Here is a 21,426-nt window from a genome sequence, read left to right as displayed (position 1 = left end):
GGGGGTCCCCAGGAGAGCCCGGCGTCACCACAGTGGCCCCCTCGTGCAGATGTGGAGTCAAGAGGTGGCAGGGGTTCGGGGGCTCCCACACTTGCCGTCGAGTGCAGGCCCGGCGGTCTGCTCACCCACGAGAAGCCCTGAGGCCCACGCCCCCCAGTCCTCAGTTCCGCGGACCCTCCCCATGTCCCCGCAGCCTGCTCCCTCGATCCCTTCGAACCGGTTCTTGCGGGCGCGGACACCGGTGGCCAGTGGCTCTATTTGCAAGGACAACGCCTACCCAGGCCCCCCTCCCGCACCCCCGCAGGGCTGCAAACACAACAGCTACGAAGATGCCAAGGCCTACGGCTTCAAGAACAAGCTGATCATCGTCTCGGCGGAGACGGCGGGCAACGGGCTGTACAACTTCATCGTTCCACTGCGCGCCTACTACAGGCCCCGCAGGGAGCTCAACCCCATCGTGCTGCTCCTGGACAACAAGTGCGCCCGGCCCCGCCCCGCCCCCCCTTCCCCCGCCCCAGCACCTCTACCCCCAGGGCTCAGTGTGGGACCCGGGCAAGTCCCCCCTGGGGCTGCCGTTTTCCCTCGGGTAAAATAAAGAGCAGCCCTGTTGTCTGATGTGCTGCGAGCCTGGGGGGCTTCGGGGGGACATGGGGGGCACACAGCCCGGCAGGATGGCGGCCCCAGGGCCTGCTCCCCCCCACAGGCCCGACCACCACTTCCTGGAAGCCATCTGCTGCTTCCCCATGGTCTACTACATGGAGGGCTCCGTGGACAAGTAAGGCGCCACCTCCTTGCTGAGCCCAGGGCACCGCCCCGTTCTTAGCAGAAGCCCCTCCCCCTCCTCCCAAGTCTCCCGCTCCCTGGGCGCAGGGGGGCCCTTGCGGTTGAAGACCACCCCCGTGGAGGGGGAAGGAGGGCACCCAAAGGGAGCTCCCGGGACCTTCGAGCTGGCCCCGAGGGACTCCCGGCCACACGGCTCCCCCCCACACCCCCAGCCTGGACAGCCTGCTGCAGTGCGGCATCATCTACGCGGACAACCTGGTGGTGGTGGACAAGGAGAGCACCATGAGCGCAGAGGAAGACTACATGGCCGACGCCAAGACCATCGTCAACGTGCAGACCATGTTCCGGTGAGGGGCGGGCAGGCCGGAGCCCCAGCCATCGGGGGGCCCGGCCGTCACTGCCTCCGTGACCACGGACCCCTCCCTCAGCCCCCTCCCCCCATCTGCAACCAAGGACCCCACCCTGAGCCGCCTCCTCCCATTCCATGACCACGGGAGACACCTCTCCGAGCCCCTCCCCCCACCTGTGCCCAGGGACCCCAACCTGAGCCCTCGCCGCCCCCCCCAGGCTCTTCCCCAGCCTGAGCATCACCACGGAGCTCACCCACCCTTCCAACATGCGGTTCATGCAGTTCCGCGCGAAGGACAGCTACTCTCTGGCTCTTTCCAAGTTGGAAAAGGTAAGGGGCCCCCACCTGACCTCCCTCCCTGCTTGACCTGCTGTCAGAGCCCAGAGGGAGTGGGCGGGGGGCCTCGAGGCTCCGGTGTCACCAGGAGCCTTCAGCGTCCTTGGCCAGAAGCCCACGTCGTGCCCTGAAGGCAGGGTCCGGGCCTGGGGCCGAGGCTGCCTGTCACGTCCATAAACACCAACACAGGGACACACAGTGCCCGTTTCCTGTGCCCACGCCGGGAACATGACCAGTCTCAGCGAGGGGGGACCTGCCTCAGGTCACACACACAGTGCTGCCAGAGTGGGGATGCGCCTTTGGCTCCTCGGGGCTCCGGGAGGCGCATCAGCTGGCCTTGGGGCGGCGCTCCGGGCCCAGGGACCAGCCCCCAGGGACAGGGACCCTGCGGTGTATTTGCTGACCCGCCCCTGCCCGGGCAGGTGGCAGCATGACTGTAAGGTGACGGTACCACACAGGCTGCCCCCCCAGGCACAGCTGCCCCCCCCACGAGGCAGAGCAGGGAGCAGGTGACTGCTGTGGAGGGGACCGGGAGCGGCAGGCCCTCCGTGCAGGCCCGGAGCTGCCGTCCACGCCAGACAAGGGACGAACTTGTCACTCCAAACCCACGTGTCAGGGGGGGCCACGGGAGCCGGGCAGGAGGAGGAGCCCCCGCCGCGGCCTAGGGCGGCCTTCCTGGGTCCGGGCGGTGGAGGGCGGGGGGGATCCTCAGGACCTGGGAATTCGGTCTGACCGAGCATGGCCGGGGGTGACTGACCAGCTCGGGGTCAGGCTCCAGGTGGGCCGGCCAGCAGCCGTGCGCCCAGCGCCCCTCCCCCCTCCTCCTGCGGTGACTCCCCCGCCCCAGCCGCCCCTCCTAACTGCACAGCATGGCCCCCAGGGGCAGGGGCGCCCTGTCGGGCTCAGGACAGTGAGCCTGCTGTGGCCCCAGGAGGTGCCTTGAGAGGCAGCTCCGAGCTAATGAGGCCTGAGGTCCCCGCGGCGCTGGCTGAGCCACCCGTCAGAGCTGGCGGAGCCCCCATCACGCCTGCCCCTGTGGGTGCTGGGCCCGAGGCCACAGAGGCCTCATCCGGACGCCCGGGACGCCCAGACGGTCTGGTGGCGACTTCAACCCACAGGGGCACCGAGTGCATTTCTTTGAAGAGCTAACGGAACTGACTTTTATAAAAGTGTGGGTGTCTGCCACTTCAAGGAGCGTTGAAGGAAACGTTTGTAACAGTGACGCAGGCCAGCACCTGACAGTGTTTCTCCTCGGGGTCCTGTTAAAGGCGCCGTAGCGCCATGCTTCCCCCGCCCCTCCGAGCTCTCCGGGGCTCAGCAGTGCTGCTTGGGGTGGAGGAAATGACATCTGGAACGGCTCGAGGGTTCCGCCGCTCGCCCCGGTGACGCGCCTTGAGCACCCAAACACCCACGTGGCTCGCGTCACCAGACAGGGCGCCTTGGCCAGAACCGCCTCCAGGCGGCTCCACGCCCTTGCCCTTGGCCTCTGGGTCCCTTGCTGCCTTCTGCCTCCGAAGCAAGTCTGGTCCCCGTGGGAAGGAGGGGGTCTCTCAGCTGTCGGGTGCGGACGGACCTCAGGTGCCGGGAATAATGGTCCCGGACACGTCCACGTCCTACCTGCCAGGGCCTGGCGGGGGTGCAGGGGACGCCGCGGGACCTTCCAGACGGCAGACGGTCCCGTGTGGGCCGAGTGGGCCCAGGGGCCTCACCGGGGACCTCGCGGGGGGGAGGGGAGGATCAGAGGTTGGCGGGTGCGCTGCTGGCTGCGGGGGAGAAGGCGGGGCACACAGAGGGACGCAGTCAGCTCCTAGACACGGAACAGGACTCACAGCCACGGGAAAGTCGTCACGACGCACAGGGACCGGGCGGCGGGCATCTCCATGGTTCCACCGCCCGTCCGACCTCACTTACGAGCACAAGCCCAGTGACAAGATGACTAAGATCAGTTCCAAGTCTGGGTGGCCAGAGCCGAGCCCTGCGGGGCCTCGCGTGCGGCCGGGGCTGGGGGTAGGCGGCCGGGCACTGCGGCACACACACCTGCGCAGGCGCGCCCCTGACCCCCCTCTCCCACAGAGGGAACGGGAGAACGGCTCCAACCTGGCCTTCATGTTCCGCCTGCCCTTCGCCGCGGGCCGCGTCTTCAGCATCAGTATGTTGGACACGCTGCTTTACCAGGTCAGCGGGGCCGGGAGGCAGGGAGGCCGCAGAGCGCCCAGCGGGAGCCTTCTCTCCGTCTCCGGATGGAGTCCCTGTCCCGAGCGCCCCTCCCTGGGTCTTGTCCGAGTCTTCTCCCAGAAGGGCGCCGCCCTGGGCTCCGCTCCAGGCAGCCTCTGGGCTTCTAATCCCTTTGGACCAAGTGGACTGCGGTGGCCGGGAGAGGCTCGCCCGCGGGAGGCTGAGGGCGCCCGGCGTGTCCCCGGGGTGCCCGGCCTCACTGCGGCCTCCCTGTCCGGCCAGTCCTTCGTGAAGGACTACATGATCTCCATCACCAGGCTGCTGCTGGGCCTCGACACCACGCCCGGCTCCGGCTACCTCTGCTCCGTGAGTGACCGGCGGGGCGGGCGGGCACGCCACTCTCGGGGGCCCCGCGGCCGGCTCCCCGCTCAGACGGCCACTCGCTGCAGATGAAGATCACGGAGGAGGACCTGTGGATCCGCACGTACGGGCGCCTCTTCCAGAAGCTGTGCTCCTCCACCGCCGAGATCCCCATCGGCATCTACAGGACCCAGTGCCACGTCTTCTCCGGCTCGGAGGTTCGGGGCGGGCATGCTCCCGACAGGGGACTTGCGGGCAGCAGCCCCCAGGCTGTGTATTCGTGCCCCTCCCACACTGAACTCTGGGGGTCCAGGCCTTTGCTGTCGGGCCCTTCTGGCGTCCAGTTCCCGTGGCGCCGTGCGTGGCTGGGTGGCTGCGGCCCCCGGGTGGGACGGGGGAGGCTGGAGGAGGAGGCAGCCTGGCGCGCTGGTCCCGAGCCCGCGGGGGGCTCAGGCAGTGTTGGGGTCGGGGGCAGGGGCAGAAGCGCCCACGGGCACCCAGGCTGCCCCCCCGTTTCCTTTGCAGCCGCATGACCTCAGAGCCCAGGTGAGTGGCCTCTCAGGCTTCACATCAAGGTGCTGACATGTGTACCACCCTCCCCGGGGCCCCCCACCCCAAGTCTGGGGGGCACAGGGCCCTGGCTCTGGGCAAGGGCAGCGTCAGGGAGTCCCCAGGACGCGGGGCCAAGGTGCAGCTCAGGGCGCATGGGATCACCCCTCCCGTACACGAGGGGAAACTGAGGCCCGGAGAGGGAAGCCCACGAGCTGTCTGCATGTCCTGCTGTGGCCCCTCCCTGCTGGTCTGGCCCAGCCTCCATGCCCCCAGCCCCTCCGGGGTGCTGTCTGCACCCTCCCCGCCCACCCCCCCGAGATGGGAAGGTGGAGGCACAAACAGGGCAAGTCCTCCGTGGCAAAATCAGGCCACGCTGGGCCCAGTGGGGAGCCACGGAAACAAGGGCCCAGAGAGCTTGAGGGAGTTGCCCTCCTCCACCCAGCAAACCCGGACAGACCTGGAGGCTGGCAGTTTGGGGGCTCAGGAGGAGGGCCTGGGCCCTGGGGGCCTCCCCCTCCCCGGCCCAGCCCTCACCTTCCCGCCTCGGCCAGTCCCAGATCTCAGTGAGCGTGGAGGACGCCCCGGACACACAGGACGCGAGGGGGCCCTGGGGCGCGCAGGCGGGCGGCGGCAGCACCCACGGCCGCCACTCGGTCGGCGGGGACCCCGCGGAGCACCCGCTGCTGCGGCGCAAGAGCCTGCCGTGGGCCCGGAGGCTGAGCCGCAAGGGCCCCAAGCCCGCGGGGAGGGCGGCGGCCGCCGAGTGGGCCAGCCAGCAGCGGCTCAGCCTGTACCGGCGCTCCGAGCGCCAGGAGCTCTCCGAGCTCGTCAAGAACCGCATGAAGCACCTCGGGCTGCCCACCACCGGCTACGGTAAGGGCCCGGCCGCCCGCCCGCCAGGGGGGCTGGGGCAGCACGGCTGGGGGGCCCATGGGGCCCATGGGAGGAGCCCCTCCGGTGCGAGGAGCGCTCCCCCTTGCTGCTCTGGGGCCTCGGTTTCCCCAGGGACTGGAGCCGACAGCCCGGCACGCAGGACCGGAAGCGGTGGCTGCGGGCGTAGGGGCAGGCAGGGCCCTGCTGGGGGACGGACCAGCCGCCTCTGGGATCAGACACGCAGGGGTGCACTGTGCTCTCGTGGAGAACGGGGAGACCCCGGCCGCCCCTCCAGGGCTTTCCCAGCAGCCAGAGCGTAGGGGGCACATGAGGGCGCCCCGGGCGAGTGGCCCAGTGCCAGGACGCCCTCCGTGGGCCACAGCGGACACCGCGGCCGCCCGCTTGCGCTGCTTGGCAACACGACCCCAGGCGTTGTCTCTGTCGGCAGATCCTGGCCGCCCCCTTCTCTCTGGAGCTTCTTCTGGGGAGAAGCTCACGACCTTGACCACGGGCAGGCCCGGAGCTCCTCTCCCTGCAGAGGCTGCCTGTTGGCGGGGCTGAGGGGGGGCCCCGCTCCCGCCGCTGCCTGTCTGTGCCCACGGCCTGCACTGGGCTCCGTCCCCGGGACTCCGCCCGTCCCCCAGCGGGCGCCCGCTCTCCCCCCTCCCGCCTCCTGCCATGTGGCCTGGGACAGGGACCCTAGAGCCCCCCCCCCACCAAGCAGGATCAGAGGCTAGAGTCTGGCGACCCACGCCTGCCACGCCGAAGCTGCATGAGTCACCCTCACCCCTCAGTGTCCCTGCCTGGCCCGGTGCTGCCAGCCCTTTGCCTGGGCCCTGAGGCCAAGGCTCCGGGCAGGGCACTCGGTGTGCACTGGGCCCCACGGCCGGCGACCCCAGCCCGCTGACCCCAGAGCCTGGCAGAGCGGACCTGCCTTGCTGGTGACGATGGCCTTGCTTCCCGGGCGGCTGGGCCGGCGGGTGCCGGTGTGCACGGCCTCCCGTGTGCCGCTGCCTGTCTGTCCCACCCCGCTGTGCGGCCGCCGCGCACTGCTTGCTGACCTCTCTCTCTCTCTGTTTCTGTCTGTCCCTCTTCCTGTGTGTTCCGTAGAGGATGTAGCAAATTTAACAGCCAGTGATGTCATGAATCGGGTAAACCTGGGATATTTGCAAGGTAATTCTGCTCCGGCCACACTGGGGGCAGCCCAGTGCCACCCCCCACGCAGGTGGACAGGACAGGAGAGGGTCCCAGGTGGGCCCGCCTCGGGGCCCCTGACAGCCCCCCCTCCTCCATGTGTGGAGGACGGGACTGTCCCCAGGAAGCCCGCGGGGTGTGTGGCGCCTGGCGGCCGCTGCTCCCCCCATGCTCACCCGTTAGTTCAGGAAGCTCTGCTGTCCGCGTCTGTCCCCACACACTGGTGGCTACCGCCCCGCAGCTGCCCCGATGCCCTGGGGCCCTGAGCCCACTCCGCTCTGGGGAAGCGTCCAGACAGTTCCAGGCCGGGGTCCCAACCCCGAGTGCGGCGGGGCCTGCTGAGGTCTGGGCCAGTGGACAGGTGACCCCCACACGCCAGCGGGGGCTTCAGGACGGGGTCTCACTCTCCAATTGAGGCAAAGCTGGTGTGGCGCCAGTTCTCATCCAGGGCCTCAGGTTTCTTCCCAGAGGTCACCCCGCAGCCCCCAGAGCAGCCCCGAGGCCCCAACAGAAGTCAGAGCAGAGTCCGGGCCACCAGCCCCGCTGCCAGGACCTCTTTCTTCCCGGAAGGGGGCCCACGCGCCCCAGGGAAGCCTCGGGGCCCACATGCCCTGGCGCCTTGGGGCGGCCCCTCCATACAGGGCTGACCCCAAGGGGACACATCCAGGCCCCGCAGTGCAAACCTTGAGGTCTGCAGCCCCGCGGGCACGGGTCCCGGGGCCGCGGCTTCCACAAACGGCTCCCAGCTGTGGTCGTTTTCCGAGGAGGCTCCCAGGCCAGGGTGGCCTCACCGCGGGGGTCACCAGAACTTGGTGGTGGTTACGGAGGCCCTGCCCATGTGTGGTCGCAGAGAGGTGCCCGGGGCAGGACGAAACACCGGAGGCGAGGGGGCCCCTTTAGCCAGGGCTGCAGGGTGGTCCCCCTCCACACAGAGGGCGTCGTCACTAACCTGCTGGACGCAGCTGTGTGCCCTCAGCCCTTGCTCACCGGCTGCCCTGGAGGGAGCGTGCAGGCTTGGTGAGGTGCGGACCCCAGGGCAGGGCCAGGAGTCAGAAGCCGAGGTTGGGGGCAGAGTGGAAGCACCTGGTTTGCAGGGTTGGGGGGGAGGGGGTGCGAGGATGGAGCAGGGAGGTGACCCTGCCTTTGCTCGTTTGCCAGGAGAGCCACCATCAGTCCCCTGCCTCCCCACCAAGCTGACCTGTTCTGGGGAAACCAGGGCCCGTGACTGACCACCTCCCACCCCTGCTTCCCCCTGGGGGAGCAGCGGGGCCCCAGGCCGAGTGCAGAGGGTCCCATGGGGCACGAATGCACCCATCGGGAAGAGAAGATGGGCACCCGGTCGGGCTGCCAGGCCCCTCGAGGAGGGGTGGGACCGGCTGGCAGCTCCGCCCCCACACCAAACTCTCCCCCTTACTGGGTCCTGACCCGGTGCTGGTGCCCGGGATCTGGGGTGTACAAGGGCCGTCTCCCCTGCACCGCCTCCTCTCCCCTGAAAGCTCCGTGAAGCCCACTGGGAGACACATGCTGGTCCGGGGCTGCGAGGTGAGCCTCCCCCCACGCTGCTCGCGACCAGCAGCTTCCACCAGAGGGCCCCCAACCCACTGCGGTCACCCAGGTCACCCAGCAGAGCGACTGGCCGGGCAGGCCGTGCGCTCCGGGGCAGACCCCGCTGGCTGCAGGGGTCCACTGCCCCCCAGGTCCCAGCCTGAGCCGCCCCCCTCAAAGCTGCTGTGGCTGCGGGGGTGAGACTCTGCTCCGCTCAGAACGTGTCGGTCCGGGGCCCGGCCTTGGCCCCCCCCTCAGCGCCCATCCCCTTAACGTCCGTCCTGGGTCACAAGCCTCTAGACTTCACCACAGGGGTAAACGGAGGCCACGCGCTATTTGTCACCCTGCCCGTGAGCACAGGGCTCTGCCAGGGTGTGCCCCCCCAAGTCCTCTACGTGGCCAGGGGACGTCCGTGACAGGACCGCTGTTTCTCCAGAGCCCGCTCCCCTGCTGGGCGCTGCGTCCCCACAGCCACGTGTGAGCCGGAGACCAGGGGCCCCTCTGGGGAGGGAGCGGGGACACGTCGTGAGGGAAGGGACACGCATCCAAAGCAGAGAGTTGGAACGAGGCGTGTGCCTGGCGCAGAGGGGCGGGGTGACGAGCGGGAGGGCTGCGCCAGGTGTGCGTCAAAGCGCGTGCACATTTGTGCAGGGGACGCAGGTGTGCTCCGTGCCCCTGCTCAGGGCTGCCACCTCCGTGACACGCCCGTGCGGGTGGCTGCCGGCCCCTCAATGACCCCGGCCTTGCGTCCCTGTCTTCGCAGACGAGATGAACGACCAGCAGAACACGCTGTCCTACGTCCTCATCAACCCCCCTCCCGACACCCGGCTGGAGCCCAACGACATCGTGTAGGTGCCGCGTCCCCGCACGGGCGCCCGGCCGGGACGGGGCCAGCACCCAGGGCTCTCCCCTCCCCCACAGGTATCTCATCCGCTCCGACCCCCTGGCTCACGTGGCCGGCAGCTCCGAGGGCCGGAAGGACGCCTGCGGCAACAGGCTGGCCTCCTGCAGCCCAGAGACGCGGGACGAGACGCAGCTCTGAGCCGCCCGTCCCTGCGTCGCATGGAGCGCGGGGCCCCCGCCTCCCGGGAGCGCCTCCTGGAGCCCCGCGCAGCCAAGAGGGAGCAGCGCGCCTCCGCCCACCGGGAGGAGCTGGCGGGAGGGAGGCCTTTTTTAACCTGTTTTTACAGACCTGTCCGATCCGTGTCCCCACGTACCGCAACTCGTGACGGGGTCCACTGCGTGGGGAGGGGTCCCGGCGCCCCAGCCACACTGCGGGGTGAGGGTGAGGCCGGGGTGCGTGGGGAGGGAAGGAGCTGCGCCCGACACGCGCGCGCACTCGCTCACACACACAGCCCACGTGGAAGCCGGTTTCCCCAGCCGCATACGGACAGCTCGCTCACGGGGCTCGCCCGCGGCTCCTGCGCTGGCCTTGGCCACACGACTGTGCGGGTGTGGCCCCGAGGGGTCCCCGGCGGTGAGCTCCCCAGCAGCAAGCAGTGGGCGCGAGAGGGAAGCCATAACGGCAAGAAAGTTACAAGTGTCCAGCTGGGCCCCTCGAGAAGCCCAGGGGCCCGGTGACACGAGGGAGGCCTTGGTGACGAGGGAGGAGAAGACGTCCTTCCCCTGGTTTGACAGGACCGGCCCCGGCTCTGGGCGGGGGCGGGGCCTTGGCACAGGGAATTCGGTGCCCATTAGCGCCCGATGGAAGCACAACTCGCTGCAGGCCGCTGGCCCTGGCTCTCTCCTCAGCAAGGGAAGGACTCTGGGCGGTGGCCGATGGTGACAAGCCGCTGTGGTTCCTTTGTGACTGTGTGTGACAGGTGTTGCACAGTCAGTGCTGGAACCTTCTATTAAATGGATGCTTTCTGCAAAGAGGATGGTCGTTTATAAGGCACTCTCTCCATGGCCTCACGGCCGCCCCGTCTCACCCCACCCCACCCGGACCCCGCAGGGAAGCCCCCACTCCGAGGAAGGGCTGCTGGCCTGAGCTGAAAGCAGGCGGCGTCCGGCCTCTGGGTACCGGCAGCTGGGGAGCACCGCTGCGGGGGGGGGGGTGTCCCTGGTGAGCGGCCCTGCCCGGAGCCCAGGCCTGCCCCCGGGGTGGGCGCAGGGACCCCAGACTCAGGGTCGTGTGCTGGGCTCCCAAGACCAGCAGGTGTTGGGTCCCCCTCCCTGCCCCCCGCTCAGAGGACAGGGCCACCCCTGGGGTGTGCACCAGCACAAAGGCATCCAAGTTCGTGTCCATCGTGTCCACGGAGAGCACCCCACGAATCCGGGTGAAGGAAAGTGTCAGCACAGCCTCCAGGTGGCGACAGCGGGCAGAGGGACCTGCCCTGAGGGAGGGGTACGACCCAGGCCCCACATCCAGCTTCTCCCCCTGCGCCCGGCTGGCCTGGGTCCCGGCCGGGTGATGTCCCAGCCCTCGGTGTGGCGGGGCTGAGGAGGCAGGCACTGTGGACTGGGTGGGGGTCTCCCAGGGCCCTGGACCGTGACGGGCTACGGGGGCCCCTGGGGACCAGGGCCCGTCCCAGCAGGGTGTCAGCGGCTCAGGGGGTCCTGCCAGCCAGCACCCCTCCCACACCATCACCCAGCCGCAGGGGACCCAGCCCCCTCTGCTGGCACCCTCTGCCCGGCTCCCCGAGGGAGCAGAGGGGGAGAGGACCCTTCCTGCCACCGGGACCAAGTGGGACTCAGGGCCTGCGAGTTCGGGGTTACCGGGACAGGTGGCGGGGACGGCGCCCTCACACAGTGGAGACACTGGGAGGTGTGTCCCTGGGAGCTGGCGAGGAGCAGGTTCCCAGCAGGGGTCGTCACACGCACTGGCTGACGCCTCCTGTCTTACCCCTGAGCTAACAGAACTGCCCGCAAGGCCGGGGGGCGGGGGCACCGCAGACCCCAGAGCAAACAGCGTGTCGGAGAGCCCCACTGATGCGCTGGGAGAGGGACACAGCGCCACGCGAAATGCCACTAAAGCCGCGGAGGGGGGGGGGTGTCCACCCACGTGGACGGGAAAAGGAGCCCCCAAACTGGCCACGAGCCCTGTGTCAGCGGGAGGAACTCGCGACCCCATCTGGCCCCCGGGGTGGGCATCCCCCGACATCCCCGGGCCCCGTCAGCTCCCCGGCGCCCCCTCAAGCCGGACTCCAGTTCTGGGAAGCTGTGCGCACACGTGCCTGGAACTGTGGGGCCCAGCAGGGCCACCAGCCCCGGGGGGGACCCGAGGGCCGCGCGGGCCGGACGCACGCTGAGGTCTGAGGTCCCGGGGAGGGGACCGGGGGGCGCTCTAAGTCCGGGGCTGGGCCGGGGGCACGACTGTGGCTTTCCCAGCCCCCAGGGGCAGCCGGCTGGCCAGAGCCACCTTCCCCCACAGTGAGGCCGGCAGGAGCTCGGCGACGCCCCGGAGGGCACTCTCTAGCCCACACTGTCCGCCTACAGAGCCGGGCCAGGCCAGGTCCCCCGGGTGTCTTCCGCGGGACCCCGCTTGTTCTCTGGCACCTCTGCCTCGCCCTGGTTGCAGAGCACTGAGCTGGCGATGAGTGACACCACCAGAGCCCGGGGTCTTCAAGGGAGGGGCCCCTGCGCCCAGGGCACTCTGCAGGGGCCCTGCCTCAAGGGGGCACTTCACACAGCCTCTTGGCCGTGACACAGGCAGGCCCCTGGGGTCTCCTGGCTCCAGAAGCCAACTGCTTCTCAGAGGGGCTCCTCAGAGGGGGTTCCCGGGGGGTCTTCAGTGTGCCTGGCTCCCAGTCCTCACAGCCACCGGCCCTGTGCTTCCGGGGTCCATTGGGGGCTGTGCCAGGCAGCCTGCTCAGCCCGGCGACCTCCCTGTGGCCCCATCCCATGGTCGGAGCCCCCAGCTGGGCATCTGCCACAGCCCCCTGTTCTGTCTCATCTCGAGGTCCTGGCCCTTCAGGTCAGAGAGGGTCCTGGGCACTCATCACCCAAACTGGTGGGCCCTGAGGAGGCCCGGGGTGGGGGTCTTCCAAGGGCAACCTTCCCCCGCTGCCTCCTGCCTCCCTGAGAGCCGGTGCAGAGATGGACAGGCGGCCCCGGGGGCCTCAAAGCCCCTCCCCAAGCCTGAAAGACAGGACATTGGACAGGCACCCTTGTCCTTGGTCCCCAAATCCAAACCAGAGTCAGCTGATCAGGCTGCACGCCGTGTCCGGGGACTTGCGCCTGGCGCTGTGCTCCATCTGTGGAGCCCCCTAGCCAGGACCCCCCGGGGGGTGACCTGGGGTCTCCCCAGCTGTGTCCCGGCCACGCCCCGCATTCCGTACCCGGCGTCTCCCCAGCGGCCGCACGCGGCCTTCAGCAGGGCGCCCCTCGCCCTTCTGCACAAAGCTCTTTCCCATCGGCTTGCCCTCCAGGTCCTCCCTGGGCGCCAGTGCTCGTCACCTGTCCCTCCGCTTCCCCGAGGGCGCTTCCGAACTTCTGCAAATGAGGATTTGAGTTTCTGGTTTCCCTTCACTGACCTTTAAAAAAAAAAAAAAAAAAAAAAGCCCATTACTTTACCCACAAAATGACTTTATTTGGGAACAGCAGACAACCGTTCTGTCTCAGACAACTCAGAACCGGCGATCTACGGCCAGCCCGGAAAGTCCAGAGAACAGAGCAGGGGAGAGGCTGCCGGGAGGGGCGCGGGCTCCCTCCTCCTTTCCCTGTGAACACAGGTGCTGGTGCCGGAGCTGCTCCCGCGGGGCCTCCGGACGCCGCTCTGGACATGAGAGCTCCCTCCCTTGTTCGGAACCGGCTCGGTGTCCAGCAAGCCCAGGGCGGGTCCCTGTGACTGCCCGGCCGCCGTCCCGCCCCACGCGGGGGTCCTCACAGCATCTCAACTGCCGACCGCGGGGCTTGCTGGCGGCCTCGGGCAGGCATCCCCAGCACACGAGTCCTGACTGCACGTTCTCACGAGCACGTGCTCAACGTTACCAACTGCTCCACGCGGTCCGTCTCTCCTACGCCCGCAGCGCGAGTCACGGCCAGCCGCGTGCACGCGTGCGCTCCTGACCGCTACCGGGCGTGCCATCCACCCCCCACGACGCTGCTGGGGTCACTTCTCACGCACTCAGCGGTGACAAGCCGACCGCAGCTCCCTCCTCTCGGGCGCCTCCGGCGGGTGTGGCGGGTCCCGGCCCTGCTCTCACCGGCCAGCCCTCCTGCGTCTTCTCTTCCATCAGCGTCTGCTTTGAACACGTGTTTCTTTCAATTTTTACAATTTTAGCCTCCTTGCTGAAAGCTCATTTCACTTTTTTTCAATCTTTCCTAATTTTTAAAAAGTTCACCTGTTTAGTTAAACAACCTCTACCCCCAACATGGGGCTCGAACTCCCGACCCCAAGACGAAGAGACGCATGCTCTTCCAAATGAGTCAGCCAGGTGTCCCAATTTTTCTTAATTTTTAACAAATACACAGGAGACTACACATTCCTGAGGATGGTTTGGGGACATGTAGACGGTGTCGCACAGAAATACTCAAGCCCTTCTTGATGGGAGCACCTATTTTCCCAACTATCAAGACTTATGACCGGGTCGCGGGAAGTGACTGGGACAAGGTGCTGCAGACAGAAGGGCGCACAGGGCACAGCAGCCGCAAACACCACCGGCGGGCCACCTTCGTGGCTACGCAGATCGGACATGCAGCGCAGGTGTCCCTGGACGAAGATCAAGGCGCCAGCGGGGCTCGCGCCTTTCAGGAGGCTCTGGGGGAGGGTCCGCTGCCTCGCCTTCCCCAGATCCTGGCCCCTCCCTCCCAGACCCGGGCTCCCCGAGACCCGGGCTCACAGTCCCTTCCTCTGCGGTCACAGCCGGCCCTTCTGCTGCAGCAGCCACACCTCCTCCCCGCCTCCCTCCCGCACCTCCGAGGACCCCTGTGAGCACACCGGGTTCACAGGACGCCCAGGGTCACCTCCCACGTCGAGGGCAGCTGCCTTAACCCTCTGCCATCCACCAAGCACAGCCCCAGGTCCCGGAGAGGCCGTGCACACCGCCGGGGTCCCTACTCTGCCCGACGCAGACAGCAGGCCGGGAGACAGCGCAGGGGCCACGGGCCAGAGGCCGGATGCCGAGGGGGGGGCGCAGCGTCCCAGAGCCCCCGGAGGAGCGGCCGGCGCTGCCACCACACACGGCGGGGAAGGCGGCTGCAGGCGCACCGGGACCCAAACGCAGAAGCCCGAACACACGCTCCACCAGCTCGTTTCCGGGACGGCTCCGCAGCCCCGTGGTGGCTCTGACAAGGGCGATGATAACTGGGCCAAATAAGTCTGAGGGACTCGCGTTTATCACGACACCAGCCAGACAGGGAAAAGCCCCAGAACGGGACACTCTGTCCTGCGTCTCCTCTCTCAGAAATTCACCTGCTGTTACTAATTAGGGAAAGACAGACACTCGGCAGGAAAACAGGCAAAACCGTGAACAGGCATCTTACAGGAGGAAAGCGGAATACCCGCCAAGGCCTGGGACACGCTCCGCTTTGCGGTCATCAGGGAAACGCGGGGCCGGGGCCCCAAGCACGGCAGCCGCCTCCCCTCAAGCCCTGGACACCCCGGCTTCCAGGCCCGTCTCCCGTCACCCCTGCACGATCTGCTTGCACCGCCCCCCCCCCGCCGCCTCAGGGGTCTGAGGTGCACTCTGCCCCCCCCCCCACAGAGCGTCCCTGGGGCCGCACGGGGCCCAGCAGCAGCACGTGGCCCAGCCTCACTGGCCGCGTGTCAGACAAGGGTGTCCCTGGAGGCCATCGACGCCTGGCACTTCCCGTCCCCGCCACTCCACGAGGGCCACAGCTGCGGCCACCAGGGACGGTGTGAGCCGTGTCCCTCCGAGGGGGGAGAGACGGCTCCTGGCGCCCGCACCCTCGTGACTATTTACACATCGTATTTTCAACGCAACTGTTAGGCTTTAAGTAAACAAAACTGAGATTTAATTGCCTGGTGAGCAGGGACTGTCTTACCTGGTGAGTCCATTTCTAGCCCAGACAAAGATGTGAGCTCCGCGCAGGCCGCGCAGGCCCGACTCGGGCTCCAGGACCCACAGCCGGGGCCGCCCACCGCATCCCGCCTGCACCGCAATCCCAGGGGACGGGTGCGAAACAAGCTGTGTCGTACCCCTTTTTATCTGAAAGCCAAAAAGTCAGGATCGCAGAGTCTTGGTAAATTAACTATATAAACCTTGGACTAAAAAAACCAATTCATATTAAAAAAAACCCAAACCTCTAGCATACAATCTCCAGATGTGCTGCAGAGGATCGTATGGAAGGACCAGAGTCTGAAGCGCTGGGCAGGGGAGCGGGGTCGCCATCCCTCAGGGACGGGCCTGGGGGACCTGGGGGGGGGGCCCTACAGCAACTGCAGCCGTCACGCTGCCCTGCAGCCTGTTCAACAGGCTCACTCCACACGTCAGACGTGCGCGCGGGCACACGCACACATGCACGCACATGCACATGCACGCGTGCATGCACGGAGTTTTTTGTACAAAGTGTCAGTAGCGTTGCTATTTCCTACAAAAATAGGCTGTCCATCCCCGGGGCCCTGACATCCCAGAGTCCCGGCTGCTGACCTGGAACATCATCCCCCCCATCCCCTTCCCACCCTCTGCTTCTTCGTTTCCGGACCCTACCGGGGACAGTTTCTGCCAAATTAACTCCAGACGTGCACTGGGTCCCACGGGTGTGCCTGGCGCAGCGCCGAGCCCACAGCCGGCGGGCGGGACAACCGGAGCGGGACAACCGGGGGCCCCTTTTCAGCAGTTAAGGTCACTTGAAGCCTCTTTACCGCACGGCCCTCCCTCCACAAAGCCCTTCTGGACGCTTCTCCCAGGCGCTGGGAGCCCACAGCTCTGGCATGAGGCCGATGTGGCCACGCACCGTCCGCTCACACATCTGCAAAGGCACTTTGTGAAACACAGCGAGCTGCACGCTAGTGAGTCACTAACTCTTCCGTGGGGGCGCTCTGCCCCGGCGTACGGAGAACTGGGGGGCGCGGGGGCTGGGCCGGTGAGGCGTCTGACTCATGGTTTCGGCTCAGGCCCTGCTCTCTGGTTCGTGGGTTCGAACCCGCGTCGGGCTCTGCACTGATGGTGTGGAGCCTGCTTGGGATTCTCTCTCCTCCCTTCCGTATGTCTCTCAAAATAAACAAACTTAAAAAAAAAAAAAGAAAAACAAGGATTGGTTTGTAATGAAAAGAAACATCATCTGGAATAAAAGGCCAAAAAGCAGACGCCGCCTCCCCTGGAACTGAAGACCGCGGGGTTCTGGTGGCGCCGTGAGCGCGGGCCCCAGTGGCCCCTCCAGCTGCGCACGGACCCCCAGATTGCGTCACCTGTCTGTTTATCCCACCACACGGAACAGCGCCCTGCGCACCCTGGCGCCCCCTCTTCGTGATGATGTACAACAGGGAGGGCCGGTGCGGTTCCGTTCTTTCTAGAACAAGGGCGTGGTGCCAGGAGACCATCTCTGGCCCGGATGGTGGCTCTGACCGCCCGCATCTGCTGGCACGTCATCCCAGGAATAGCTGCGCCCGCGCCACCGGCACGAAGGGGAGTGGAGGAGGCCCGCTGTGGGGCCGTGCGGGGCTCAGGGCCTTGGCTCCCTCGGCCAGTGTCTCCCCCCCTCCCCCGCGCAGTGAGGGGAAGCAGCTCCCGCGCTGCGGCCACATCTCTGCAGCCGCCGCAGCCCAAGGTTTCCCCCGACACCCGCCTTCCATGGCCTGGCGCCTTCGTGCGGGGCCGGGACCGCGGCGTGTACGCGCTCGCTGCCGCCGTAAGGACCCGCCCGCCGGCGCCGTTGAGCAGCCAGCAAGCGCCCTGAGCGCTGCGAAGAGACGGCCTCCTCCTGGGCACGGCCTGCTTCTCCCCGGCGCGCCGGATGGGGCAGCGGGGCGGCCACGGCCCCCGCACGCGTGAAGCACTATGACAAAGGACGCTCCAACCCGCGCCTCGGAGGGAGTCGGCACCGACTGGCAAGGCGACGCGAGTTCCTTCCAAAAGGAAAGCTATTTCGGGCAAACGCTTTCCCGTCCACAGGACAACCACAGCTGCGGTGCAGCCAAGGCCTGACCACGGGCCCCTCCGCCTCACGGAAGGGCCCAGAAGAGTGGCGCACCGAGAACACGGGCGGAAGGCCCAAGGGCACGTGCCGCACGCACATCCGTATCCACGCCCCTCGTGCATGTCAGCGTGGGGCTCGCTCAAGTGTCACTTGTCTCGAACGCCCACCCTCTCGGGCTCCCAGGGCTCTGTCAAGACCAAGGACTTCAACTTCACACATCCCAGCATCTGGTCAACGCTTTCTTTTTGGGACTGAATCCCACACGGCAGCCAGGGCGCCCGAACGAGACGTACCACCTGGCGCCGCCGGCCCTGCATCCGGATGCGCACCGTGGGGCTTCGGTCGGAAGGCACAAGGCATTCGCGGGGCTCCCGCCACAACCCTGGGGACTGAAAACGAACGTTCGCCCCCTCAGGCCACAAAAGTCAACCATCTTGACCATGAGATGCATCCCGCATCTGAAACTTTCCCGAGTAAAGACGTCTGCCTACCCAGTCAGCGCACAGAGAGCCCAGAGCGTGTGCACCAGCCCACACCAGCCCTTCACGCCCTCTGCCCACCGGACAGCGCGGACGCCAACGGTCCCGGTACCGCGGATGCTGCCCCTCCGCACCCGGGAAATCCTCAATTTCCCCAGAGTCTGGCGGGAATGACCGCCCAGCTGTCCGCCGGGAGCACAGAGTCTCATCGAGAAGACTCCTGCCCGCCCACTCGGCAGCGCCGTGGTGAAGCCAGTGGCGACTTCGCAAAGGAAGCGGCTGGGAGGCCTCCCTGCTCCGTGAGCCAGAAGGATGCGCTTTTCGAGAGGAGCGGCGGTTACCTAAAAACGTGAAATTCCTCAAGAGCACAGAGCCGAGACACCAACCCAGAGGGAGCCATGAGCTCACACGCGTGTGACTAATACAAAGCAAGTTAATTACTTTACGTTTTAGTGCTTTCATAAAATAAATACATTAGAATATCAAACACACAGCTAGAACGAAGCACCCAGTGAGAATCACAGGAACAAGGTCACGCGGGGCCCCTGCAAAGTCCTCGGCTGGCGGCCCCGCGACTCACTCCCAGGACGCAGCTGCCGCGGCCCCGGCACTTACTGTGTCTCCAGAGGGAGCCGGAGGAGGGCCTGCAGCTCCCCGAGTCTGGTTGCCTCCCCCCTCCTCCCTGAGCCACACAGGCTCCCTGACGCGTCCACACCCCGAGTTAGGGAGCAGCTGCATCCGCCTACCTTCTCCCATCGACCTGTAGTGTTCGCTGCAATTCAGCGCGGGCTCAAGTAACATGCCCCAGAAAACGTGTGCAAAACTGACGTCAGTGACTCCACAATCTTCTGTGACTCCAGAATCTTCTGGCAGTTGGGTCAAGTCTCAGAGCAGCTGGTGAGTCACACGGCCAGGCAGAGGGGAGCTGTGGCACATACCCAGCGGGGCCCGAGACAGGACCGTCTGGACCAGTGCAGAGAAAACCCAAGGCCGTTTCCACCGCAAACCACCACTTAGGTCGTTTTTAAATACCCGGAGGAACAAAATCACCGATCGGCACGCAGCAGCACACACACCTCTGGGGACACAGAAGAGTCATGGTGCGACACAGCCCCCAAGGGCAGCGCCAGCTCGGCGTGTCACCTCTCGGGAGAAACACGCTCAGAAGGAAAAATGTTCTACTTTACCAAAATCTGTCTTTATTAAAGTGAACAAATCATTAGAGCGCGATCCAAAACTCCGCGAGCGATGGCCGTCATCTGCTCAGCTCATCTATTTCCAACGAGGCTAACGCCGGTTGGTGGCACCATTCGCCATCCCCGTGACCGCATGGTAGCGGCAATCGTCCCCACGTCTGTAAACGTCAGCTTAGTAGAAGACAGACTTTGCAGATTTCAGTGCTTTTAGTGAACTGGTATTTTCAGTAAACGTTTTCTGAGCAGCAAAGAACAAGGATTTTTTTTTCAGAAATCGTAGAACCGGATATAAACATTGGCAGTAGACACAATCAATAAATATCATACAATTTCTCAAATGAGCAAGATTCCCCCAATTTGAATTCCTTTCCTAACGACATTCAAACACCCTGACCCGAGGCCGAGCCTCAGCCCTATAACCCCGCAGGATTACAGCCGGCGGCACCCGGGGGTCAGGTCACGTGCAAACAGGGGCTGGGGTGGGAGGTGAGAAAGCGAAGGACATCACTTTCCATCCACACTGAGGAGAACTTCAAGTAAAGGGATGCACTGCCCGGACACCCCACCACACGCTTACCCCACGGCCGAGCCTCCGTGGCCAACAGCGGCCGAGCCGCTCGACCCGGTGCCTCTTCCCGGCCCCCTCGCTCCGCCCAGCGCCCGCTGCGTGTGCGGGGAGCCCGGGAAGCTTTCCTTTCGTTAACGGACACCTTGCTGGAAAAGGTCTGTGGCTCTGCACGCTTCGTACCCAAACGCACGGAAGTGAGAACTCTCAGCCCCGTGCACACGTCCCCAGGCCACCCCGCCGGCGCCCGTGTCATTTGCGAGGCTGGGGCTTCTTTGGCGCCGCGGGCCGCCTGGGCTGCCACAGCTGGTTGTGGATGGTGAGGGCGTCCACGCTGACGGACATGGTTTTGGCCGGGATCAGGTTAAACTGTTTTCGGTCCGAGCTGTACTTATACAGTTTGTCAATCATCTTCTTGGTGATGCTCCTCGGGCCGGTGCCCGTGAGCTTGTAGATCTCCTCGCTGTCGGGGTAGTAGCAGTACAGCGCCCGGAACTGGCAGCCCGCGTCCCGGAACAGTATGATGTAGTGGTTGGCGTCACACTTCTCCAGCTCCTGGATCGAGGAGTAAAGGAAGAGAGACGGGGCCTTGAGCGCCACTCCAACGCTCAGGGCTGCCACAGCGTTCTGTGGGTGCTCAGCACCCCCCCACCCCCGGCCCACCAGCCAGTGCGGCGTCACATGGCACGGAGACCTGGGTCTAGCTGTGCGACAGAAGATGCTTTTAGCAGGCGGAGAAAAGTCACACACAACACGAGCCACCAGAGAAACACAAATCAAAACCACGTGGGTCACCACTGGACGCCCCCCGGGGAGGCCCCAACCCAGCAGGGAGGTGGCAACGAGTGCCGGTGAGGGGGTGACGCTGGAGCCTCCTGCTGCAGAGCGGATCGAACTCGCGTGGGCGGCTGCTCTCAACGCTGGGCAGAGTCATGGGGGCCTGGGCGCTTCCGGTCTGAGGTGTGCACTCAGGACACCGAAGCGCACACACCAGCACGCACGGACACCCGCACGCACGCCTTGTACAGCGGCCCTGCTGGCACCGTCAGGAAAGCACGAAGGGCCGGATGCCCCACGAGTGGCGCCCGGCTACGTGACCCGGGGCAAGTAGCCGCAGGAGGAAGGGGAACCTCACTCGCACTACCACTCGGAGGAGACAGAACCGTGACGCTCTGTTGGAAAGGCCCCAAAGGCCACCCGGCGCGGGGGTCCTGTTCCGCAGAACGACCGGGAGCCGGGCGTCCAGGGACGGACGGCGGGCTGGTGGGAGCCGGGCCGGGCAGCGGCCAAGCGGGACAGTCCTCTGCGCCCCCAGGGCGTGGCGCCCGTGGCCACTGCTCTGCCCACCAAGAGGGGTGTGTGGTGTGTGAGTGACCCCTCGCTGCCGCCACCGTTGCGAGCAGCCCTGCGGGTGCTGTTACGCATCGCCCCGCCGCGCCCTCAACTAAGCGCTCTGTGCTAACGACCTTTGTAAAGAGGCCCCCCTGTGCTCGGGAAGCCCTGGTTTCACTGTCCACCCCCTCGGTTCTCAAACCCGGTCCCGAGGCTCCCAGGTCACTGCCCTCCACCAACAGCTACCAGGTTCCGCCTTCACACCCTCCCCCCCACCCGCCGCCGTGTGCGGGGGGCTTTTCCAGAGGCAACGTCACGGTGCCCCCGGAGCACGCTGCCAGCAGGAACGGACGAGGACCCAGAAACTTGAAAGATTGGTAAAAACGTGAAACTGCTGTTTTTCTTCCTAATTATTTTTTGCTTTAGAAAATATGCTTATTTTTCACAAACACACATTGGTTTTGTCAAAATATAATCAGCCTGTCATTAATTCAAATTAACAAATACGTATTTTAAAAGACTAGTGGGGAAAAACAGAACCCAACTAAATGAAACTGGTGCAGAAGCACCCCCAGAACCGGACGCGCCCCCAGACACCGCCCGTTCTGCCCCCACTGCCACCCGTGCTCCCCTCACGCCCGTGCT

The 21,426-nt window shown here is 66.1% G+C and overlaps 2 protein-coding genes across 4 annotated transcripts in view; one reads left to right on the top strand and one right to left on the bottom strand.

Moving 5' to 3' along the window:
- The window catches only part of KCNT1 (potassium sodium-activated channel subfamily T member 1), a 47,829-nt gene extending 38,561 nt beyond the window's left edge, over positions 1–9,268 (top strand). Inside the window, exons 21-32 of one of the 2 annotated variants that reach the window (XM_039219645.1) lie at positions 305–477; positions 704–775; positions 996–1,130; positions 1,351–1,462; positions 3,542–3,643; positions 3,926–4,009; positions 4,093–4,221; positions 4,529–4,549; positions 5,107–5,428; positions 6,539–6,601; positions 8,931–9,015; positions 9,089–9,268. In XM_039219645.1, coding sequence (XP_039075576.1) covers positions 305–477; positions 704–775; positions 996–1,130; positions 1,351–1,462; positions 3,542–3,643; positions 3,926–4,009; positions 4,093–4,221; positions 4,529–4,549; positions 5,107–5,428; positions 6,539–6,601; positions 8,931–9,015; positions 9,089–9,209 — 1,419 coding nt within the window. In that variant the 3' untranslated portion in view covers positions 9,210–9,268. The remainder of the gene's footprint in view (positions 1–304; positions 478–703; positions 776–995; positions 1,131–1,350; positions 1,463–3,541; positions 3,644–3,925; positions 4,010–4,092; positions 4,222–4,528; positions 4,550–5,106; positions 5,429–6,538; positions 6,602–8,930; positions 9,016–9,088) is intronic. The other variant, XM_039219646.1, reaches the window with a different exon arrangement.
- A 9,596-nt stretch (positions 9,269–18,864) lies between these two features.
- CAMSAP1 (calmodulin regulated spectrin associated protein 1) overlaps positions 18,865–21,426 on the bottom strand; it is a 56,771-nt gene continuing 54,209 nt past the window's right edge. For both annotated transcript variants that reach the window (XM_039219633.1, XM_039219634.1), the window contains one exon: positions 18,865–20,004. In XM_039219633.1, coding sequence (XP_039075564.1) covers positions 19,702–20,004 — 303 coding nt within the window. In that variant the 3' untranslated portion in view covers positions 18,865–19,701. The remainder of the gene's footprint in view (positions 20,005–21,426) is intronic.

Source organism: Hyaena hyaena, unplaced genomic scaffold (assembly GCF_003009895.1).
Source record: "Hyaena hyaena isolate Hyena2069 unplaced genomic scaffold, ASM300989v1 scaffold_823, whole genome shotgun sequence".
Classification (NCBI taxonomy): Eukaryota; Metazoa; Chordata; class Mammalia; order Carnivora; family Hyaenidae; genus Hyaena; species Hyaena hyaena.
Note: the sequence above shows the minus strand (reverse complement) of the source record. Positions and strands in the feature narration are given on the sequence as shown.